We start from the raw sequence: 23,242 nt of genomic DNA on the forward strand, positions 1-23,242 counted from the left end.
CTTATTATAAATTGACTCTAAATTATTACAATCAACAATCACAAAAGCTTTTTAAAACCCTCTTATCATGATGTACAAGCTTAAAGCGCATTTTTACTACGTACGTACTACAGTAATTTATATTGAGAGCGTCAAACTAAACCACTTTAATGCATAAATCAAAATTAATTGCACCATTAAAAGTGGAAACGTCTAAAGGTCCAAAAATAACAGTTCGGATGAAGCGCATACGACGAATGCGAGGGATAAACATTCATATGTAAACATTGTAATGTATTAAGGTGTTGTAAGTGTGAAATATTAAGGTTGCCAGCCCTGATTGTATTGTTTATAAAAAAAAAAACTTTAACTACTAATGAAATATAAAAAAATGAGACAATTAATTATGTAGAAGCTGGGAAGTGCGCGTTTGGGATGGTATGGACATGTGATGAGACCAAATGAAAATGAGGTTGGTAAGAGAGTGTTAAGGTAGGTAAGGTAAGGTAGTGAAGAGGTAGACCTAAGAAGAAATGGATGGATTGCGTGAAAGACGATATGGGTAAGAGGGGAGTGAGCGAAGAAATGGTATATGATAGAAGATAGAAGTGTATGGAAGAAGAAAACATATTGCGCCGACCCCAGGTGACTGGGAGAAGGGCAGGATAATGATGATGGTAATGAGATAATTAAATATCTAAAGCTAGACCATCAATATAGCACTGGCGCCATAATGCATTTTGAATACTTTGGATCACGGTGGATAACATGATTTTAGAAACGTCAGATATAACTCTATAATAAATAGAACAGTAACTATACATACATATTCGGTGGTTGTTTAATCGACTTGTAGTCTATGGACTAGATAGCGACGTAAAAAAATGTAACGTGTTTTAAAAAAAAGCTTACTAGTATCTTCGGTTTTCAGGAATCGTATAGACATGATAAAAATTAATTTTATGATTTACTCTCGTATTTTATATTTTGATTAAATTATTTGCGATGTTCCAAATGCTTTACAACTTTCTTGATCATAGGTGACGACGACTGACTGTGACCACGAAAACTGGAAATGACAATGAAAAAGTCGAAAGTAAACTGTAAAAGTAGTTTTAATTATTTTTAGTAAATAATACGATTACTTGTAGAGTGACGAAAAGGAGTAGTACAAGAGACAAATTCGCATAAAATTCTGAGGCATTAGTTTTCCACAGATTAGTGGAAAGGGATTCTCTGTCTTCTCCGTAACGCAAAGGTTAATATAGATTGTATTTCTATCTCTTTCTTTCACTCTCCCTCTCACGAATATATCTCAAACGTTGACATTGCACAATAGTTTATGATGGTGCAATCTAGTGATCTCTTATAATTTCTAAACAGATTTTAATTTTGTTTTTATAAATCTCGTGTTAATTTTTCGCTGTCTTGATAGTGATGGAGTTTATATTGGGCATATATTGTCCTATATATTTCTACAGAAGAAGATTGTCTACCTTTTGAACGGTGTCACAGTCATGTAACGGAATTCAGAACGCGGTCCCAGGTCATAAGATGAGTGGTGGATCTACATTTACTCCAACGACCACTTAATACCAGGTTCCACACGGCCTAGTCTCGATCTACATCATTAATAATATGTAGGTTATGTATGTATACGTGTATTAGGTAAGTTAAAAACTAAAAAAAACACGCCTAAACAACAAAATGAACTAACAATTAATTTCATCTTTTTTTATCCATTTGATACTGGCCAGAATGTTAGAGCGAATTAATATAATCATTGCATTTTCATCGATTCTTGATGCGTGTGCAAATTTCCAAATTTATTGGAAATCTTAAACAATGAAAAACTGGGATTTCAAGATTCATAAATATCTACAAAGTAAATGCGCCACCCACCTTGAGATATAAATTCTAAGGTCTCAAGTATAATTACAACGGCCGCCCCACCCTTCAAACCGAAACGCATTACTGCTTCACGACAGAAATTGGCAGGGTGGTGGTACCTACCCGTGCGGTCTCACAAGAGGTACTACCACCAGTAAAAATGTATCTACATACGTGTCCATGGTACTCATAAAACACGAGACATCCTAACTTGGAATCGTTTAGTGTGCAATGTGCAGTAATTACGCAAATTATAATTTTATCGAAATAAATCTTATCGAAATAATAAATAAATCGACAGATGACCGACAACCCTGCCGCACATGTCCGAGTTTGGTGTCGGATATGTACGTGTGTACGCATGTCTACACGAGTCTAAGTTTAGCCGTGTCTATTCGGAGCCGCTCTTACTCATTTCGTTAATTGGCTGACTGTGTTCGGGATATGCTGTTGTTATGGATATTTTAAGAATTAACGTAAACAACGGTTTGTCTTTTACGTACCTAAATCAAATTCAGTGAACGAGATACAGGGTTTTGCGGCTTGATGTTCATTTAAAGTCTATCGAGAAACTTGGTGTCAGGTTAAGGTCAACGGTAAACGACTTCGTGGACGCCGTGTCCTTAGTGCGAGCTTTTTAACGTTCTCGATAGCGTTAAAGTTAACTCAAATATGTATGCAGTTGGAACAGCGCCCCTAGCGACACACGTAGGCAAACGTTCCAACTCCATACAAATTTGAGTTAACTTTTACACTAACGAGAACGTTAAAAAACTCGCACTAAGCACACTGGACTGATCAAGTGAAGAACCTTATAAAAACCACACTGAATGAGTGCGCCAAGCCTCAGTTCGTGAACCATGGAGAACAGCTGTCAAGGCTATAATAAATAAGGATTCCACATGACCACGACTGGCCTGCTAATAGTAACCGACTATAATGCTATAGATACTATTTCCATTTACATGTTGATGAATTCGTAGCGAAGTTGAATCGATTTGTGAATAAAAGACAACGCTCATATTATATTGCCTTTAAATAAATAAAAACAATGTTTAATTACACATAATGATCGATTTTTCTTACAAAACCGGTCCCGACTCATAGGTATATTGCTGGTAGCACGGAAATAAATATAATATGCATTTTTTTGTTGCACAGATTGTGGGCGAGCTCACAGACTACCTGATGTTAAGTGGTTACCGGAGCCCATAGATATCTACAACGTAAATGCCACTACCCGCCTTGAGATATGGTTTCTAAGGTCTCAGTATAATTACAACGACTGCCCCTGACGGACTGACTGACTTCAAACCGAAACGCATTACTGCTTCGCGGTAGAAATAGGCGGGTGGTGGTACCTACCCGTGCGGACTCACAAGAGGTCCTACCACCAGTAAAGGTCCAGATAATAATTGTTCTATTGCTATGAAACTTGTACAGTAATTTGTGACTTTTGAGAAAAGCTGTCTGTCGTAGTTCCATCAGCAAACGACAGGTAACGCGAGTGTAGTTTCAACAAATACCTGAATTTCATATTTACTCATAGCGACACGTGCCAAACAGTACAGTCATAACGAAAACACATAAGCATTATCATAATATACGTGCTGAGTAATATACCACACGTTATTATCTCGGGATTACGTCTCTCGTGTTTCCTATAAAACCTATAGCTTCCTGCCTCCACCATATAAATCGCGTGGCAGGAAATTTCAGACTGCCTCTAAGGTATTTATGTTAGTTTGAGATTACTTCACCTCATATACTATGTGGCTAATGAGCGCTGCAGGAAGCGTGAGCTAGTTGCATCCGGGAAGTTACAAGGACGGAACGAACCGCGTCGCCTGTATTAACATTTATGACAGGAAATCGACGAACAGAAGGAGCGAAGGAAGGAGCACTTAATTTTGCAAACTCGAACGCAGGAAATTGCTTCTTTTAAAGTAATAAAAGAAGAAGAAGCAAGGCTATGCAATTTTTTTTATTGCTTAGGTGAGTGGACGAGCTCACGGCCCACCAAGTAGTTATCTGAGCCCATAGACATCCTTGACATGCTCCATACCTTGAGATATGAGTTCTAAGGTCTTAGTATAGTTACAACGGCTGCCCCCCCTTCAAACCGAAACGCATAACTGGTTCACGGCAGAAATAGGCAGGGTGGTTGTACCTACCCGTGCGATGACTTACAAGACGTCCTACCACCAGTGATTACGCAAATTATAATTTTGCTTAAATTTTTACTACGCGATGTTTTTCCTTCACCGTGGAAGTCAATTGTGAACATTTTTTAGTACGTATTTCATTAGAAAAATTGGATTTTGTATGCGAGATTCGAACACCGGTGTATCGCTAGATATAAATGCACCGAACGTCTTATCCTTTAGGCCAAGACGACTTCAAAATTTTATTTTGCTAAGAAGCAAAATTATTATTACATTGTTCATATTTGTATGTATATTTATATGTATGGCTTTTGTATATGTATATGCTATGTGTACGTGTGTATGTGTATATGTACATATTTCAATTGATTAGTAGGTACACCACGTGTAATTCGTTTCCAAATGATTCTTATCCACCTGATGGTTCTGTGGAAGAGACCGCTCTTAGCGATAAAACTGCCAATTGTCCTTTTTTGTATTTAATGTTTCGCATATTTTTTTTTAGTACAAAATGAAATACCCTCTCTCTCTAACAATTGTAGAATGTTCCGCTTATATTATAACTGAAGATTCACCTTTCTTCGAGCAAACTTTGTTAATAGCCCTTAAAGGCGGACCGTGAATTGAGAATTCTTTTAGGCAATACAAGCACCGGTCACCGTCCCCGCCGAACCCGTCGCTTGCGACGAAGGGCTCGACGAGCGAATTAACCCACAGACACAGCCCACTGAGTTTCTCGCCGGATCTTCTCAGTGGGTCGCGCTTCCGATCCGGTGGTAGATTCTGCGAAGCACTGCTCTTGCTAGGGCGGTGTTAGCAACGTCGTCTGGTTTAAGCCCCGTGAGCTCACCTACACAAGCTAGGGTACGCTGAAATAGCCTCTCAAGGCTATCAGCATAGGTAGGAAAAAAAAAAAAGAGAATTTTTGCAAAAATCTCAACCGACTTTCGTCATTGACTGTCCAAAATCGTTTCCTGCGTCGTATTAATATTTCCTCTTGAAATGCAGTCAGACATCTGGTTTCCGGAGTAGGTCGGCGGCTATAAGACCGCGGAGGTGCCGCGCTGGCTACCAGTATCACCTCGGCCGAGGTTATTTCAATCACGTCACGTGATCTCACACCAATCGACTTCGCGTTTACAATGCAACCAATATTATTCAGTTTGGTTCATTACGACGCAAACATAGGTGCATTCGGGACTTTATTCTTGAGCACATACCAGATACAGTCGGCACCATATGTTTTTACATTTAACATAGCATGTGAAGAGGCGAGCGTGGCTTTTTAACGAGTTTTCTTCCAGTCAAAAACAAAAGCAGCGACGAATACTTTTTAATACGCTTTTTTATTAGCTTCAGACGTATGTATGTTTGTACCGCAATCTTTGAACATGATTTTGACCCCTTCAAAACGTCGGATTAGCTCGAAATTTGATATACTTATTAAGGACCGATGATAATTCAATATATTAAAAAAAAACTACTTATACCCATGCAACCCACGCTTTCTTTTTACAATAAAATCATTTTTTCTTACACTATTTTTAATTCAAATTTATTAATATTTATTTTCTATTTTTTAGTTGGATTTTCTATAAAGGCGTATTCTGTTATTATTATTTTTAACTATTATTTCTTTTCTTTTGTTGTATCGTATCACTCTTGTCAGAGCGGTCGTGGTCGTCACTCAGTATAATTGCTGTGGGCAAATGTTATGCGCCCCACGAGCAATCGCCACTTCTTTTTTTTTTTTTTTTTTTTTTTATTGCCCTTGTAGGCGGACGAGCATACGGCCCACCTGATGGTGAGTGGTTACCGTTGCCCATGGACTTCAGCAACGCCAGGGGCAGAGCCAAGCCGCTGCCTACCGCTTAATACTCTCCACAAGCCTCGTTTGAAGAAGGACATGTCATAGCGCTCGGGAAACACCGTGGAGGGGAGCTCATTCCATAGCCGGATGGTACGTGGCAAAAAAGATCTCTGGAAACGCACTGTGGATGACCGCAGTGGCTCCAGGTAGTACGGATGAACTCTACTCCGATGGCGGGCGGTGCGATGGTAAAAACGAGATGCCGGTATCATCTCGAACAATTCCTCAGAGCACTCCCCATGGAACATACGGTATAAAATACAGAGAGAACCGAAGTCCCTCCGCAGACCCAGAGGTTCCAAACGATCCGTGAGACTGGGATTATCGACAATCCGAACGGCCCTCCTCTGTATGGAGTCAAATGGAAGAAGCTGGTATTTGGGAGCCCCGGCCCAGAGATGGGAGCAGTACTCCACGCGAGGCCGGACTTGTGCTTTATAAAGCAGAAGCCTTTGTCCAGGCGTGAAGTACCGCTTCGCTCTGTTGAGGACTCCCAGCATTTTGGACGCCAACTTGGCTTTGCCTTCCAAATGACTCCGAAACTGGACATCGCTCGAAATGTCGACCCCAAGTATCCCAATACTCTCGGAAGGTTGCAGGGATACTCCTTGGAATTGCGGCGCCATGACAAAGGGGTCCTTCTTCGCAGTGAACGCGCAAACTTGTGTCTTTAACGGGTTGAATTGAACCAAGTTCAATTCACCCCATTTGGAGACTCGCCCCAGAGAGTTCTCCACTTCAGACACAAGTTTTGATCGTCTCTCTTGCACCACGCTTCGAGAGAGACTCTGATGGCCGATATATCGCGCATCCCCCGTGCCGTCATCCGCATAGCAATGCATGCCATCAATAGACAGCATGTCATTGATATACAGGATGAAAAGCGTGGGGGAGAGCACCGAACCTTGTGGAACGCCAGCGTTAATGGTCATGGTATCAGAACAGTCACCGTCTACAACGACCGTGATGCTCCGCCCATCCAAAAAGCTAGCGATCCACTTGCAGAGACCCTCGGGGATTCCGTAAGATGGTAGCTTCGACAGAAGTGCCCTATGCCAGACCCTGTCGAAGGCCTTCGCGATATCAAGGCTCACAGCAAGAGCCTCGCCCTTGCTCTCCAAGGCTTCAGCCCACCTGTGAGTAAGGTATACAAGAAGATCGCCAGCTGAGCGACCGTGACGGAAACCGTACTGTCGGTCACTGATCAGCTGGCGATCTTCAAGATACTTCAGGAGTTGTATATTTATAATTCGCTCCATCACCTTGGAAAGCAAGGAAGTTATCGCGATAGGCCTATAGCTCGATGGGTCCGACCGGTCACCCTTCTTGGGGATAGGGTGGACGTGGGCGTTCTTCCATGAAGACGGAACCCTGTTAGTGCAATAAGAGAGGCGATACAAACGCGTTAGCGCAGGCGTCAGCTCAGGGGCGCACCTTTTCAGAACCACAGCAGGGATGCCGTCCGGCCCACTCGACTTATGGACGTCCAGGAGTCGGAGTTCCCGCCTGACTGCACACTGTGTAAAGCAGATCTCCGGCAGGGAACTGTCACACCGGGGGATGTTCGGTGGTGTGGCACCCCCGTCGTCCACAGTCGAGTTCGAGGCGAAGAGTTTGACCAGAAGGTCAGCCTTCTCTTTCGCACTATGGGCCAGACTGTCATCAGACTTGCGTAGTGGTGGGAGACTAGACCTGCAGAAGTTACCTTCTGCAGCCTTAGCGAGCGACCAGAAAGCACGGCTCCCGGCGGGATAGCTCTTCAGTCGCTCGCCAATTCTGGCAACGTGCTCCGACTTCGCCCTGGCAATAGCCCTCTTATAGGACCTAGAAGCGGCGTTAAATTTCCGCCTTTCCTCTGAGGTATTAGGATCCTGGCGTCTCCTGGCATCATTCCATGCCGCGTATGCGGACCGCTTGAGGCGTGCAGCGTCCCGACTGGCATTGTTATACCAGGGTCCACTGCGACCCCCGACGGGCACCTCGGAAGAAGGAATGAACAGTTCCATCCCCCGAAGCACCACGTTTTTAAGTCGGTCCGCACAGACGTCAGGATCACCAGAGGAAAAGCAGAGCCGCCCCCATGGGTAGGATGCGTAAAATTCACGCAACCCATCCCAATCTGCTGACATATACCGCCAAACTCTTCGATACCCGGTCATCATTCGACGACCAGGACGAGAGATCGGTACCGCAGCACGGATAAGGCAGTGATCAGACGATCCAAGTGGAGCGTCGACCACCACACTGTATCCGGCTGGATCGGTGGTCAGCAGAAGGTCCAACAGAGAGGGCTCGTGCCCCTCAATATCTGGGACACGGGTGGGCTCTGTCACCAGCTGGGAGAAGCCGTAGGCCAGGGCGAAATCGTAGGCAGCCCGACCCGGGAGGTCAGTGGTTCTGGACCCCAACCACTCTTGGTGGTGAGCGTTAAAGTCTCCAAGAACCACCACCTCCGCAGATGGGTACTGCTCAAGCACGCGGTTAGTCCCCTCTTGCACATGCTCTATCAGAGCTGAACCTGCATCACTGCTGTGGGACCTGTACAGGCACGCGTAGACTCGGGTACAACCCCCGTGATCTACGCGCAGCCACAAGATGGACAGGTCCCGTTGTTCGAGGCCTCGTAGACGGCGACAACAGACATCAGCCCGGACGAATACACACACCCCGGCTTTACGCAGGAAGTTGTGCTCCAATACGTAGCCGGGGTATTCAAGGTACGAAGTGTCATCCGGAGCAGATATCTGTGTCTCCGTCAGAAAAAGGAGGGCAGGCTGCGCCGTCTCAAGATGGTGGTGTACGGCGTCGAGGTTACTATGTAGGCCCCTTACATTGCTGAAATCCACATTAAATGTGGAATGGGGCATCGCCGACAAAACCCTTTTCCTTTTTTTAACTGTCATTTTATTATTATTTTTGGAGAGTGGGATTGGGTGGGGTAGGAAGTTCGAGGCAAAATCATGACAATACCTGAATAAAGCGCGGAACACAGTACGTGCTTGACCACGGGTTGCGTGAGAGACTGACGCAGGGCATGGAAGGGCCCCCAGTCCACCCTGCGTGCGATCGCCGGGATCCACTCCGGTCTCCGACTCCGGCACGACGACCGCACGACAGGATTTTACACCGGTTGGCGGGACAGCTTCCCGGGGCGGAGTATAGTAGTGACACCCGGGTTCAGGTCCCCAACTGACCGGCGGGCGGCGGCGAACACCGTTTCACTGGGTCTCCCTATACCCCCGTCAAACAATCACGTCCCGCGAGCTTGCACGCACGTCTGCTCCGCATGTTCCAAGTATCATCAAGATTCACCCCGAACAAGGAAGAGGAAAGGGAAGGAATAAAACTGGCTCTCCAACCCACACGCCGGAACACAGCTAGGCTATTTGGCGGCGGACTCTAGTTGGAGGGTGGTCGCCAGCCAGTCGGACTAGGTCCTACCACCTCTCCCGGTTTGTGGTGAGCCTGGTGTACACTCATTCAAAAAACCGCCAACTGCCGACTTGATTTGGTCCGTCCATTGCATGGGCATCCGTCCACGCGATCTGGTGCCTTCCACTTTACCCTGAACGACAAGGCGCTCTATGGAATCATTTCCTCGCAGGGAGACAGGTCCAAAATATGATAGTATGACGAATACTAATATTATTAATAATACTGTCGCTAACTTAGCAGGCATTTAATTTTTTTAGAATATTAGATAAACAAATTTGGCCACAAACGATTAGGTCGACGTCAACATTTTCTATTTATTATTTTGGAATGGAATGATTGCTGACGTCCCAGAAGTGTTTCCAAATTCACCAGAACAAATAAGCGAGCACGGGCTCAACCAGAAAGAGTGAGATTTGTTAACATCCGCCCAGACCCCGAATGAGATCTAACAGGTCAAAGGTCGTTTCGCGAACGCTTCTACCAACGAATCCGAAATGCGACCCTCTAAGAAGATCCGCCTAAAAACTCAGCGGGCTGATGCTATATGCTACGTTTCACATCGGACTCTTTTTTTTTTACCTAAGCCGTTAGGCTTGAGAGGCTATTTTAGCGTAACCTTAACTAGTAGATGAGCTCACGGGGCTCAAACCGGAGTGATGCTAACACTGACCCTAGCAAGAGCAGTGCTTCGCAGAATCTACAACCGGGTCGGAAACGCGACCCACTGAGAAGATCCGGCGAGAAACTCAGTGGGCTGTGTCTCGATGGGTAAACTCTTTGATGAGAGAGTACGTTTACCACTGTGTGCCTTGGTATGCGTAATCCCAGTGTTAGAGTTGCAGGCTTCTAGTAAAAATGTCAACGGATCGAGTGAATACGTAAAGATGTGGTTTCTTATGTATTAGGTACCAAGCTCTATTTCAAGTCTACTGTATTCGTTGCCTATGAATATCAAGAAATAGCCCCAAGATTATGATATTTGAATCGTAAAAGATCTCAGTCGTTCGATACGTTAATAGGTCCGGAAACCTACGAGCGCCTTAGCTTGGATTTCTGGTTATTTTTAGTTATAACGCACTCGTGTCAATAAACGCACGGTTTGCTTGTCGAGGGGGCTTTAAAACGGAACTGTTGCCGGAAATAAAGATTAAGTGTGAACTCAAGAAAAGTATTCAGGCAAATCGCGATCGTATGATCATTGGCACCTTTTCATGTTAATTATAATCAATTAGCTATACTTTGCTATACGTACAATATTTTCTTAGTTAAAGTATCGATAAAAATTAATTTGCTTCTAATAGAATTGTTTTGTGACAAAGAAACTAAATCTATCTATACTAACATATAAATCTACAGTGGTTTTTACGGATGTTCCGTTATAACTTCTGAACCGTGCATCCGATTGACTTGAAACTTGGTATCCATGTAGAAAATACATGTACTTAGTGGATAGGCTAATATTTATATGAGTGTTGGACTCCCTAATCATAATGACAATAAATAATAATGTTAATTTTAAATGCGCAGCGAAGCGGGCGAGTACGGCTAGTACTAAATAATACTAAATTTAGATTTGTTTCGATGATGCTGTCAATCAATATTTTAGATAAAAACATAAATTATTTTTTTTAATAACATCGAAATTCTAATATGATAACAGTAATCAAACGAAACCGCATAAAACAAAATACTACCGTAAATAAAATAATATACTAGCAAATACAATGTTTCACAGACATTGAATCCACCAAGCTCGACATTCGCTTAAGAGCCTCCTCATCTCGTATGGATCGCGTCGGTGATACAGTACGCATGCGCGTCTTTATCGACTCACGCCGCGGAGAACTCCAAACGACCGAACCTACTCTTCAAATTACTGAGATGAATTCATAATAATTGCATTGAGAATACGAAAACAGAAAACACATTAATTTAGATACTTTTTCGGGATTGCGAGATGCTTGATGTGAATTTGTTTCGATACTTTTTTTTTCAATATGTAATTATTTTTTTTATTGCCATGGCAGGCAGACGAGACCACCTGATGGTGATTGGTTACCGTCGTCCATGGACTTCAGCAATGCCAGGAGCAGAGCCAAGCTGCTACCTATCAGTTTGTAACCTTTCCAAAAAGCCTTTTCGTTGTAAATGTTAGACTTTGTTTAGTTTCCCGAACTAGTGAACTATGAGCACAAAATAATAATTATTTACGAACATTCAATCGTCAAAGCATTTACTGCGTGTGTCTGTTCGACAATTAGCACAATTTAAACAAAAAAATCAATTTTCAGAACACAATAAAATAGAATCTAACACGATTCCATTTTATTTCTGCAAAAGCCTAGTCACGAAAACGCTTCGAACTAATTTCGTTCTCAAATAAATTAGCAATGACAATGACAATGATCACGTACAATAAAAGAGTGTAGAAATTCACTTATGCACAATTATTCGCGTGAGGTACCTAGCTACTTTCAAAGGATTCATGCCACAAGATCTTCAGTTGACAATTACTATTTTTTTTTAAGTATTGCTTAACAAATATGGCGTGTTTGACTCTTGCTAATTATCTTATGCTAATCACAATTGTGATTAAAAAAAAAAAATATATTAGGTGTAACTCAGCTCAGTAGACTGTGTCACTAATATTGCTGATGACAATAAAGACTTGTTGTTGTCTATGCTAAAAAACGATCTCTAATTCAATGACTTCCCTATTTATGTACATATGTTATTGTTATTTTTGTTTAAATCCAAAAGAAATGAGTAACGTATAGTAATTTCATTAAACTAATTAAATCGTATTCTTGATATCAGGAAAATTCTCATCAGCGAATAAGAATTTGTCTGAAACATCCGAATTTGCCACGCCGCGTAACAGTATCATAGATTAATAATTTATTTGTACATACAATGAGATCACTCGCCTAAGCCGACGTGTAAATACTCTGAAACGTTCCGATTTTCCTTACAACGTAAATAATTTCCGGGAAGACCGATAACATGTTTCGGTTTTTACTAAACACTTGGGTAGATACGTTTGTTTCGCCAAACGATTTCTAATGGCTTCGAAGCAAAAATCCGAATCGAAATTCGGTCTAAAACCACGCGCTGAACTAATTAATGATTAGTTTAGTAACTAAAACCACGGACCAATATGCTTAGTGCGAGTATTTTAACGTTATCGATTGCGTAAAAGTTAACTCAAATTTGTATGCAGTTGGAACAGCGCTCCTAGCGGCAAACGTAGGCAAACGATGGATCTCTATACAAATTAAAATTAACTTTTACGCTAGCGAGAACGTTAAAAATTCGCACTAAGCACACAGGTGCTAGTCTCTCAATTTGTGTGGTTAATAATCTGAAACCTGTATGCGACATTCTCTCATTACCAACTCCTACTTCCATAACATTTGCACTCAACTAATTATCCTAATCCTGCCTCATATTAAAATTATCGATACCAAACGATCGTAGCATAGTAGTACAGGTGGTGGGACACGAGTATGATATGAACGGTATGGCTACCGGACAATAAAATTGTCTTTTCTGGGCCCATAAAATTTTCATACTGAATTTAATCTGAAACGTCATCTCAAGCTTATTTATAATATAAATATGAAATAGGCATGTAATTTGTATTTAACCAATGCACACAGTGATAAGTATACAGGGTGTCCCAAAACTCGTAATGTATAATAAAAATAAGCGCACGAGGTAACACAATTTGTTTCCAATGATATTTATCAAATTTAATCTTAAAAGTTTTTATTTTGGAAATATTGACAGTGGTAGGCAAACCACTTAACACCAGGTGGGCTGTGAGCTCGTCCACCCACATAAGTAATAAAAAAACATAATAAAAAAAAGAAAAATTCTCATTCCACCGGATCTGGCTTATTTTGAAGCATAACAAGAATGAACCATTTAACTGACGAATACCTCTGACATAGCAATTAAAGGGCAATGTAATGATATTTGTATCATAAATATTGTCCTTCCACGTATGGTGAGAGACACGATTTAAATTAGGAATGTCCAAATTTGTTTCCATGCTTTATGCCCCTAAAAGCTTATATTAGATATTCAGCATTGCAAACTATTGACTTTATTATAGCAACTGATTCGACAGATGGCAACAGTCAATTCAGTTTTCGGTACCTAACCATGAAGTACAATGGTTTGAAAAACAAAAACAACCTCATTTGGACATTATTACAAGCATTTGATGGCCCAAAATAGCTAAATCCGTCGAGCCGTAGTCTATCTAATAAAGCGATTACCAACAAAAAACATTTCATTTTCAATTATATACACTAGTGATGTACACAATGATCGAAATATGATGACAGTCATTGATTTGTTTTGTTATTGGCCTTTTGAAGGACATCAAAAACTGAATGTTTCAAAAATTTTTATTGGTAACATTAAAGTTTTTCAATAGCTACTACAAAGAAAACAGGAAAAAAACAAATCGATAGACAAATAATGGAGAAATAGTACCTACTGAGCCGTTCGTGACTGTTATAGAACAATTAATTGTGAACTATGTTTTGAAGAAGATTTCATTTAATAGCTAATCTAAATATGATCTATACCTTAGACCTCAAAACAAAAATAAGAAGATCCAGTATTAGATTCTGCGAAGCACTGCCCTTGCTAGGACTAGTGTTATCAAATTCTCTCAGGTTTTTTTTTATTTTTTTTTTTATTGCTTAGATGTGTGGACGAGCTCACAGCCCACCTGGTGTTAAGTGGTTACTGGAGCCCATAGACATCTACAACGTAAATGCGCCACACACCTTGAGATATAGTTCTAAGGTCTCAGTATAGTCACAACGGCTGCCCCACCCTTCAAACCGAAACGCATTACTGCTTCACGGCAGAAATAGGTTGTGCCCGTGAGCTCACCTACCCGCCCGCGCGTAGATGAAATAGCCCCTTAGGCCAGCGAATAGGTAGGGATAAAACAGGCGGTTAATTACCACCAATTTTTCTAATAAAATACGTATTTAATTCCACTAATGGCTTCCACGATAAAGAAATAGCGTCGCATATTAAATAAAAAACCTGCCTGTATTCATGAAAAGCCTTTTCTACCACGGAGCAACATGCGTTTTGGTTTGAAGGGCGGAACAGCCAATACTAAATAATAAAACTGCGACTTTGTTCTCATAAGGTGGGTGTAGGCATTCAGATTGTGACGTCTAATAGGAAAAATGATATTTAAAACACGTTAAATACGAGCATAACCTTAAAATAAGTCTTAAAATGAAAACGCAACAGGAGTTTCATTAATGGAACACGGTATTGCGCCAGTTTAATCATGCTCAAGCCGTTTATGTGGCACAATAACTCTGTATACGTATTCCCGATCGTTCAGTTGAATGTGCAATTGTGCACACCAAATATTTGTAACTATCGATTGTAAACAGAGCACCGTTTTGGTACCTATAACAATGCCACTACAGTTCTTCCTGTGCGTGTCGCGACTGAGAGATTTTCAAACCAATATGCGACGATTTCTGAATACTTTACCAGCGTACTGCTATCCTCAACTAGATTTAGTTGTAGCAAAAAGTATTTTGTCGTCCTCCGCGAGCTAGAGATGCTTTCCAGTTTGAAAGGTGAAACAGCCAAGTTAATACAATATATGGACCGTTTATTTTGAAAGTGGTGTAAAATCCATTTTTGAGAAAAATAAGCTATCACGTAATTCATGCTTAATTTAATGTAAATTTTTTATATATAACTATACCGTGTTTAATTTCTCAAAAAAATCCCATGTTTTGTACAACTTAAAATCGGTCGGTAAATGAAATTGCACAATCATCGATTATGAAAGTGGTGTAAGTCCAATTGACAGAGGTAGGTGGCATAGCCAGACCTCATGATTTGCCTGTATTTTTAAATCAACAAATATAGTAACCTTTAATTTTCTCGAAACAAAAGAAAATGGACTTACACCACTTTCAAAATAAACGGTCCATATGTAGATTCTGACGTTTACGGGTTCCGGTAAGGAAAGGCGCCAGTTAAAATGAAAAATGACTACTACTATGACCTTAAGATGAGTTATTATATTATGTTAAGTTATTATATTATATATGATGAGTATTATATATTATATATTATACCTATATTTTGGAACCTAACTTTCTGGTTACTAAGTCCTAACCTTAAACCTAATAGGACATGATGCAAACGAATGGTTAAAACGATTCTACATAATCAGGTACGAGGTTTAAAAAAAAAACAATTGTTTTAACTCAAACTATAACTGCTACATATAGTCGATAGTTATTTCTCAAAAAAAAATTCTAGATAATATATTTGATAATATGTTTGATGCCTTCGAAGTCTTTCTTCCTCATGGGAAAATAGTATTGTTAGTTTTAATGCCGATATCGTTAGGTGACGATGGTAATGTAACATGCAGTAAGACAACATTTTTGATTATCATTAAATTAACTGATAATTTTAACCTCGGTTTTTTGTATTTGGTATTCTGATCGTCGCTTACGTTAAGAATAATTTGTTTAAAGGTTATAAATTAGGTAGATTTTACTAAATAATTAATGAATAAATAATAAAAAATATGATTCAATAAATATTATGTAACTAATTGTATCCGTGGCTCCAGTCGCGTCATTTGGAATAATTAATTTATGAATTTTTACTTGAAATGGAAGGTCACCTTTTCTCAGTTTTTTTTTTATTGCCCTTGTAGGCAGACGAGCATACGGCCCACCTGATGGTGAGTGGTTACCGTCGCTCATGGACTTCAGCAATGCCAGGGGCAGAGCCAAGCCGCTGCCTACCGCTAAATACGCTTATCTTGCTGATACGCTTTCTTGTATCAAATATGGCTTCATTATCATATTACTGCCGCAATTTGCAGTATCTGCGACACGAAATATATACCTACCGGTTTTCAAAATCATTCATAAGCTTTTAGTCGTAATGTTTTATGAAAATCAATACAGTAAGATTTGTGTGAATCTCGGACAAGTATGTATATATACTTATATAATAAGCAAATAGACAGAAATAAATAAACCGGTAATTTGTGGTCAGGTCTAGATTCTAATGAATAATACACTGTCAGATTTTTAAATACCTATAATCCAATAGACAAAATATTGTTACAGTAGTTATTGTTAATGATAAATTGACCGACAGTTGAGTGTGATTTTTTATTTATCGTTAACAGCCTGGCCACGGGACATTCGCCGATGCGAATATTCGCGCGGTGCGAACGGCGAAGCGTCTAGCGACTAAAACAAGCGCATAGAAATGTACCTAACAAGCCACGCGCACCGGCGACCGGCGAAGCGACCGGCGAAATGTACCGAGCGAATCGCGCGATGCGGCGGGCGAGCAAAACAAATGCATGAATACGGACGGCGCGAGCCACGGAGTCGAGCGGTAGTCGCGGCGAATAGCGCAGTGATTAAATGAGTTTAGTTGTTTTCGCCGCGAAAAATTAACGCCGAAATTTTTATATTTTTTATTTATTTTTTATTTTATATTTTTAAAGTCGTCGTGGCCTAACGGACGTCCGGTGCAATCGTGTTGAGCGATGCACCGGTGTTCGAATATCAGGCGGGTACCAATTTTTGTAATGAAATACGTACTCAACAACACTCAACGTTCACGATTGATTTCCACGGTGAAGGAATAACATCGTGTGATAAAAATGAAATCTTCAAAATAATAATTTGCGTAATTACTGGTGGTAGGACCTCTTGTGAGTCTACACGGGTGGGTACTACCACCCTGCCTATTTCTGCCGTGAAGTAGTAATGCGTTTCGGTTTGAAGGGTGAGGCAGCCATTATAACTATACTTGAGACCTTAGAACTTATATCTCAAGGTGGGTGGCGCATTTACGTTGTGGATGTCTATGGGCTCCAGTAACCACTTAACACAAGGTGGGCTGTGAGCTCGTCCACCCATCTAAGCAATAAAAAAATAAAATAGCTGAAATACTAGCTAGACCAGCTATTTGGAAGTCTAGCCACCCAAAGTATTTCTCGTACTTCTTGTGGAATTCTCCATCTATAGGTATACTCCGATTCTTATCCAAATCATGTACTTCACAATCTTTTCCAAATAATAGGTCCTGAACCAAAAAACTATTAATTTGTAAGCAATATCGAGATAATTTCGATATAGACATTTCGCTGTCGGACTTCCTTACTAGTCGCGGCGGCGAACGTGAGTACCCGTGGCCTGCAAACGGTGCTGCGCGAATGGTCGCCTCGCCCACCGCTTCGCTGTTCGCACCGCCGATCCCCGTGGCCAGGCCGTAAGACGCCATTTCTTAGCGGCGACCCGCGATTCTGTTGTGCCAGGATAAGTCATAAACTCTTGTTTGGATTTAATGGCGAAAATAATTAATCGACATTTAAACAAACAGAAAATACTTCTTGCACTCGAGGCGTGATGATCACCACTTTGTTTGGTGAGCGAGTGTCATCTCTAGAGTATAAATGGATATTAAAAAATATGTTTCATTTGATAGTGTTTTGTTTTATATTTTGTACAAATTTCAAAAGCACAGGTTTTCCATTTAATCTAATATTGTCTATGTTCTTCTATACTAATATAATATTATAAAGAGGAAAGATTTGTTTGTTTGTTTGTTTCGAATAGGCTCCGAAACTACTGGACCGATTTGAAAAATTCTTTTTCCATTAGAAGCCGACATTGTCCCTGATGAACATAGGCTACTTTTAAAAAAAAAACAAATTATTTTATTTTTTTGGTTTCATGTGTGTTTTAATGTTTCCGAAGCGAAGCGAGGGCGGGTCGCTAGTATAACATAAAGTAAATAGTTTTTTTAATTCAATGTAGAAAAGCTAGACAATGGATGCTACATCATCTCTTGTACTGCACGTCGCTACAAGACATGATTATATTGTATCTGTAAACAAAAGATAATTTGACATTTCCGATTATTGTTACAGTGTGCAACTTCATTGTGCACGAGCGATGCGTGGGGCAAGTGGTAACACCATGCTGTGGAGTGGCACCGAGCCTGATCAAGGTAATTTATTACAGCAGCACTCGAATATGTTATCGAGTTTTTTAACTTCTCGATCGCGTAAAAGTTAACTCAAACTTGTATGGAGTTGGAACAGCGCCCCTAGCGACAAACGAAGGGAAGCATACAGCACAGCAAAAAGAAGCCAAAGCACAATAAAGCACACAAATCTATATATAACTATATAAAAATGAATTGCTGTTCGTTAGTCTCGCTAAAACTCTAAAACAGCTGGACCGATTTGGCTAATTTTGGTCTTGAATTATTCGTGGAAGTCCAGAGAAGGTTTAAAAGGAAGATAAATATGAAAATGCTCGGAATTAAATAAAAATAACAATTTTGTTTTTCCTTTGATGTGTCCCCCGTCGGACGGATTATTTTTATTTGTTTTAAGTTTATTTTATACAATGAATTAAATATATATATATATATATGTATATATATAAATATATATAGATTTATTTTTCCCTTGTCCAACTTACAAGCTTCTCGATTTCATGAGATGAGATCGAAAAGATTCAAGATCGACGAAGTCGTGGTCTCAATTCGTTTGAAGATTGCTACTCGTAACTCTGATTCGTAAGGCGTTTAAACATTGAAATTGTATTATTCAGAACCCGGTGGCTCATTGCTGGTCGGAGCAGACACATCACAAGCGCAAGTTCTGTACGGTGTGTCGCAAACGTCTCGATGAACTGCCAGCCTTACATTGTATGAGTAAGTGTCTTTAAATCCAGTAACTTTACATTATATTTTTACATGTTTTGTTGATGAGTCAGTGCGGGTCATGCTTCATTGTAACATGCCATTTTGTGATGGTACTCTAACTAATGGATGGAACCTAAATGTGATGGTACTCTGTGGCCCAAGTGCTAAATGACCAAGAGGGTCCGCTAAAACTGCTTCCAGTTGATCAATTACAAAATTCTGTTCAGTATGCGAGTACTACGTGCATGCGGAGTGCGTGGACTTCGCAGCTGCGGACTGCAAGGAGAACGCGACGTACTGCGCGGGCAGCGAGCCTCGACACGTGCACCACTGGCGCGAGGGCAACCTGCCGGCCAACTCCAAGTGTGCCGCGTGCCGCCGCGCCTGCTGCTCCACCGAGTGCCTCACTGGCTACCGCTGCGAGTGGTGCGGTACCACAGTACGTACATCCCTTCTATCGCAATACTCACACAACACAATTACGTCTAGCTTCAGTGAAATAGACCTAAGTCTGATTCTTCGGTTATAGTGTCACGCGGGATGTCGGGCGCTCATCTTGGAAGAATGCAACTTCGGCATGCTTCAACCAATTTTCCTGCCTCCATCAGCAGTATCCATCCCGCGCACCGAGGTGCCAATGGAGGCCATCATCGGGGTACACGTGCGCCCCCCGCCCTCGCAGAGAGACTTCGGCTGCCGTAAGTGTCTGCTTCACAGCGTTGCGGTACCGTCCGCGCCGCATCGCTTTCTTCCTTCGACATGTGCCTCGCAATTCGCAGCCGGCTTCATTCCTAGGTTAGCTTGCATCGTAGGTCTCGATCTATTACGATTGCTCGACCAAGCCACACACGGTCTCGATATGACAGCCGCACCAAAAGGCCCCGGTTGCACATTTTGGATTTAGCAGAGAGAAGCGCGACGGCGGCGACACGCCCTCACTGCGGAGTGACGTAACGAAGCAGGATAGCGCCGCGGTGGCGGATCGTGCGTGGCTGTATCTCGTGTCGTTCTCGTTCTGTACCTTGTCGATCATGTCCGCGTAGAGTATCGCATCATAGCGAGTAGGGAGCGGTAGTATAGAGTTGGGGTAGAGCGAATCGCTTGGCACATGCGCACGTGTGCGGGATAAAGCGTGCGGCGGCGGAGCGTGAGCGTGTGTGTTGGGGCAGCGCGCGGCGCAGCGGGCGGCTGGGGCCCGGCGCGGCTGGTCACGCTGGCGCGGCGCCTGCTGCCCGCCGCCTGCACTCCGCACGGTGGCGCCTCGCCCCCCTACTCCCGAGGTAACGCGCACCCTCCTCACCGACACCCTGCCCTCGCCATGCACGATCGCCTGCCGCTCCGTTTTGCCGAACTGCACTATCGACCGCCCGATCTCTCGTCACTACCAATCCTCTGCCAACTGACTTAGGTGCAATTCGCAGTTGTCGACACAATTTAATGTAGTTCGGCAGAATAAAACATTTCGATGCTTTATCTGTTTGCTTCATATGTATTTTTCTCGATCGCGAAACACCATCAACAATAATTCTGCCAAATCATAACTGACTGATGTGATGATGATGATTCTTCTTTCTAATTTCTATCCGATACATACACTATTTGCATGACATAACTATGTATGTATTTTCTGAATATATATTTTTACAACGAGACTACCTATAACTATTGCACTATAACCGTTCATTTTATAGAGCTACACTAACGAAATACATTTCTTTCAAAACGATTCATGAAACTGCAAGAATACTTTCTTAAAAATCTAAATAATAATACAACTATCTACTACCCGATTAACAATTTCTCATAATATTCATAACTCTGTTCTTAGCAACCGCCGGTTTAGTGACGAATCACATAAATATCACGAAATTAACGTAAACAATTCTCTTCTGTTACGTAAACATGAAAGAAAATCTCTTGGAGTTTGATGAATTGATATATTTCTTCACACTTTTCACATTGAGCTAAATCGACTGGAACTGACCAAACACAAGCCAATGTATGGCGTACCGCCCAAGAGTACTCATGATGCAGTATTCCAACGGCACAAAGGTAACATACATATAGGTACTGTCGTGACGAACATAATATCTCCATACGCTATATGTATATATGCTGCGAGCTTTGATCAGGTTGTCCCAACTGGAGCTTTAAGTTTTAGGTTTTAGCTGGAGTTAACTATATCGGATGTTTGAAGTGTGTAGTTAAGGCAACGGTCGACGTGTGCATTTTTATCGAAGGACCGAATGTTACAATCATCATTTTCGAACTTAAGCGACAGCTTTGACTGATATTTTCAAGGAGTCAGCGGATTTTTTCGTGTTTGTCTGTTATTTTGAGAGTTCCCTTCAAAATCTTAAGCACGATTAAAATGTTAATGATTTATGATGATGTTATTATTCAAACAGATGTCAGTCCTTCGATTCTATTAGATAACAGTAGATTAAAGTGAACGTAAGACAAAGTTGTGTGCGTCGACAATATCTCTTGTTTTGTATAAGTAAAATGAAATATCTATTGAACTTTATTATTCACTTGCGATACTCCAAAAGACAAACGATTTATTAATGTTTGACAAACAAAACTTTGTCTAGCGGAATACTATACTAAATGTGTTTAAACAATTGAATATAAATAAGGAGAGATTAATGCGACTCACAATAAAATCGTAGAAGATTTCCATTTAGACTTGGAAGTCTTTAAACGCAATATTAATAAGCTTAAAGGCTTATAGCTACCCTAATAAACGCGGGAGTATAAGTACCCCAAAATAGATCCAACCAAATATTATTTGACAACGAGATTCAAGAGCTTGGGATGACTGGTACTCCCCGGGGTAGCGGGGTGTATGTGAGCGATGTGGGGTGTTGCAGCGCGCAGCGTCAGCGAGGAGTTCAGCTCGGGCTGCGAGGGACGTTCGGGCTCCGGTGGGGGCTCCACTGGCGCGCCAGCCGACCAGGAACATCGGCCGGACCACAAGCAACACCGTGATCGAACACCAGATGACAGAGATGAAGGTGACCATCACCATTTTGTTTTATAAGCGACATTTTATACTTACTATCTGTCATCGGACAGGCCGTGGTTAGTACAGCATGTTGCAGACTGATATTACTTAATATTCTGCGAGCAGGGTGTCAAATAAGATGTCATACGTCACATTTTTTGGTACGTTGGTATATCAGGACCATTATGATAAAATTCCAAAGTAACAAAAACAACACAAAATATTTTGGATATTCAGTCGTAACAACATTTAAACTAATTAAGATCATAAGGTTAAGCTCGTATTTTGATTTGTAGATTTTCATTATGGCCGTAAAGAATAGAAGTTGTAACAATTTCAGAACTACATCATTTGGATCGTTCACCGAACAAAGACACGGGCTCGGCGTAAGCCCTTCCCTTTTTCTTGGAAAATGTTAACAACAACGTCGTCGTTAAACCTTTAATTGAGATATGGAAGGAAGAAAAAAGAGAAAGGAGATCACCTTCTGAACTTATTATTTTTTGTTTACAGAAGTAGTTAAGGTGTATGATGGCGAAGCGGCGTGGTCACGTCGCCTCTACCGCCCAGTGGTCGTGGGCAGGAACTGGAATGAACGCGAGCTAGTGTCGGCCGCCCTGAGGGCGTTCCACGTGGCTCGCAACCCTGACCAGTTCGAGCTGACGGACGCACTGGCTGGCGACGAACCACCGCTCAAAGATCCAACGCCACTCGCCCATGTCACCAGGCTTCCAAACAAACGACCCGCGCTATTCTTACGCTTCAAGTAAGTTTTTTTTTTATGATTGAAGGATTACTGGTGGCCCTGAGGCCTTTCAAGTTTGCTTCAAGTGAGTAACTCGGCAGCTAAACTACCTTGAATAGAAGCTCAAGTTATTAATTACCAAAGTAGAATTCTACTCGAATGAACGCAAACTCAATCTAATTTCTAGTGATAACATTTACCGCGTAACATTAGGTTTGTCGGAATATACGACAAAGGGAAGATCTTCCACCGAGCGGGTGATATTGCTCGGTAGACCGACGGTCCGAATGTTGTTGTTCGGAACTTGTATATATGCGCTTTATCTTGAAAATGTCGTAAGCGAGATTCAGGCATCTGTCAATTATCTTGCGTTGTATGATGGCTACCCGCCACAG

General features: G+C 41.5%; 1 protein-coding gene across 7 annotated transcripts in view; it reads left to right on the top strand.

The window, feature by feature from the left end:
* The window catches only part of LOC101737944 (diacylglycerol kinase theta), a 61,008-nt gene that overhangs the window by 24,460 nt on the left and 13,306 nt on the right, over positions 1 to 23,242 (top strand). For 4 of the 7 annotated variants that reach the window (XM_038011504.2, XM_038011501.1, XM_038011503.1 and 1 more), the window contains exons 2-8: positions 18,311 to 18,390; positions 19,002 to 19,104; positions 19,323 to 19,534; positions 19,625 to 19,793; positions 20,265 to 20,375; positions 21,969 to 22,112; positions 22,616 to 22,868. In XM_038011504.2, coding sequence (XP_037867432.1) covers positions 18,311 to 18,390; positions 19,002 to 19,104; positions 19,323 to 19,534; positions 19,625 to 19,793; positions 20,265 to 20,375; positions 21,969 to 22,112; positions 22,616 to 22,868 — 1,072 coding nt within the window. The remainder of the gene's footprint in view (positions 1 to 18,310; positions 18,391 to 19,001; positions 19,105 to 19,322; positions 19,535 to 19,624; positions 19,794 to 20,264; positions 20,376 to 21,968; positions 22,113 to 22,615; positions 22,869 to 23,242) is intronic. The other 3 variants (XM_038011505.2, XM_062668953.1, XM_038011506.2) reach the window with 1 other exon arrangement.

Source organism: Bombyx mori, chromosome 6 (assembly GCF_030269925.1).
Source record: "Bombyx mori chromosome 6, ASM3026992v2".
Taxonomy (NCBI): domain Eukaryota; kingdom Metazoa; phylum Arthropoda; class Insecta; order Lepidoptera; family Bombycidae; genus Bombyx; species Bombyx mori.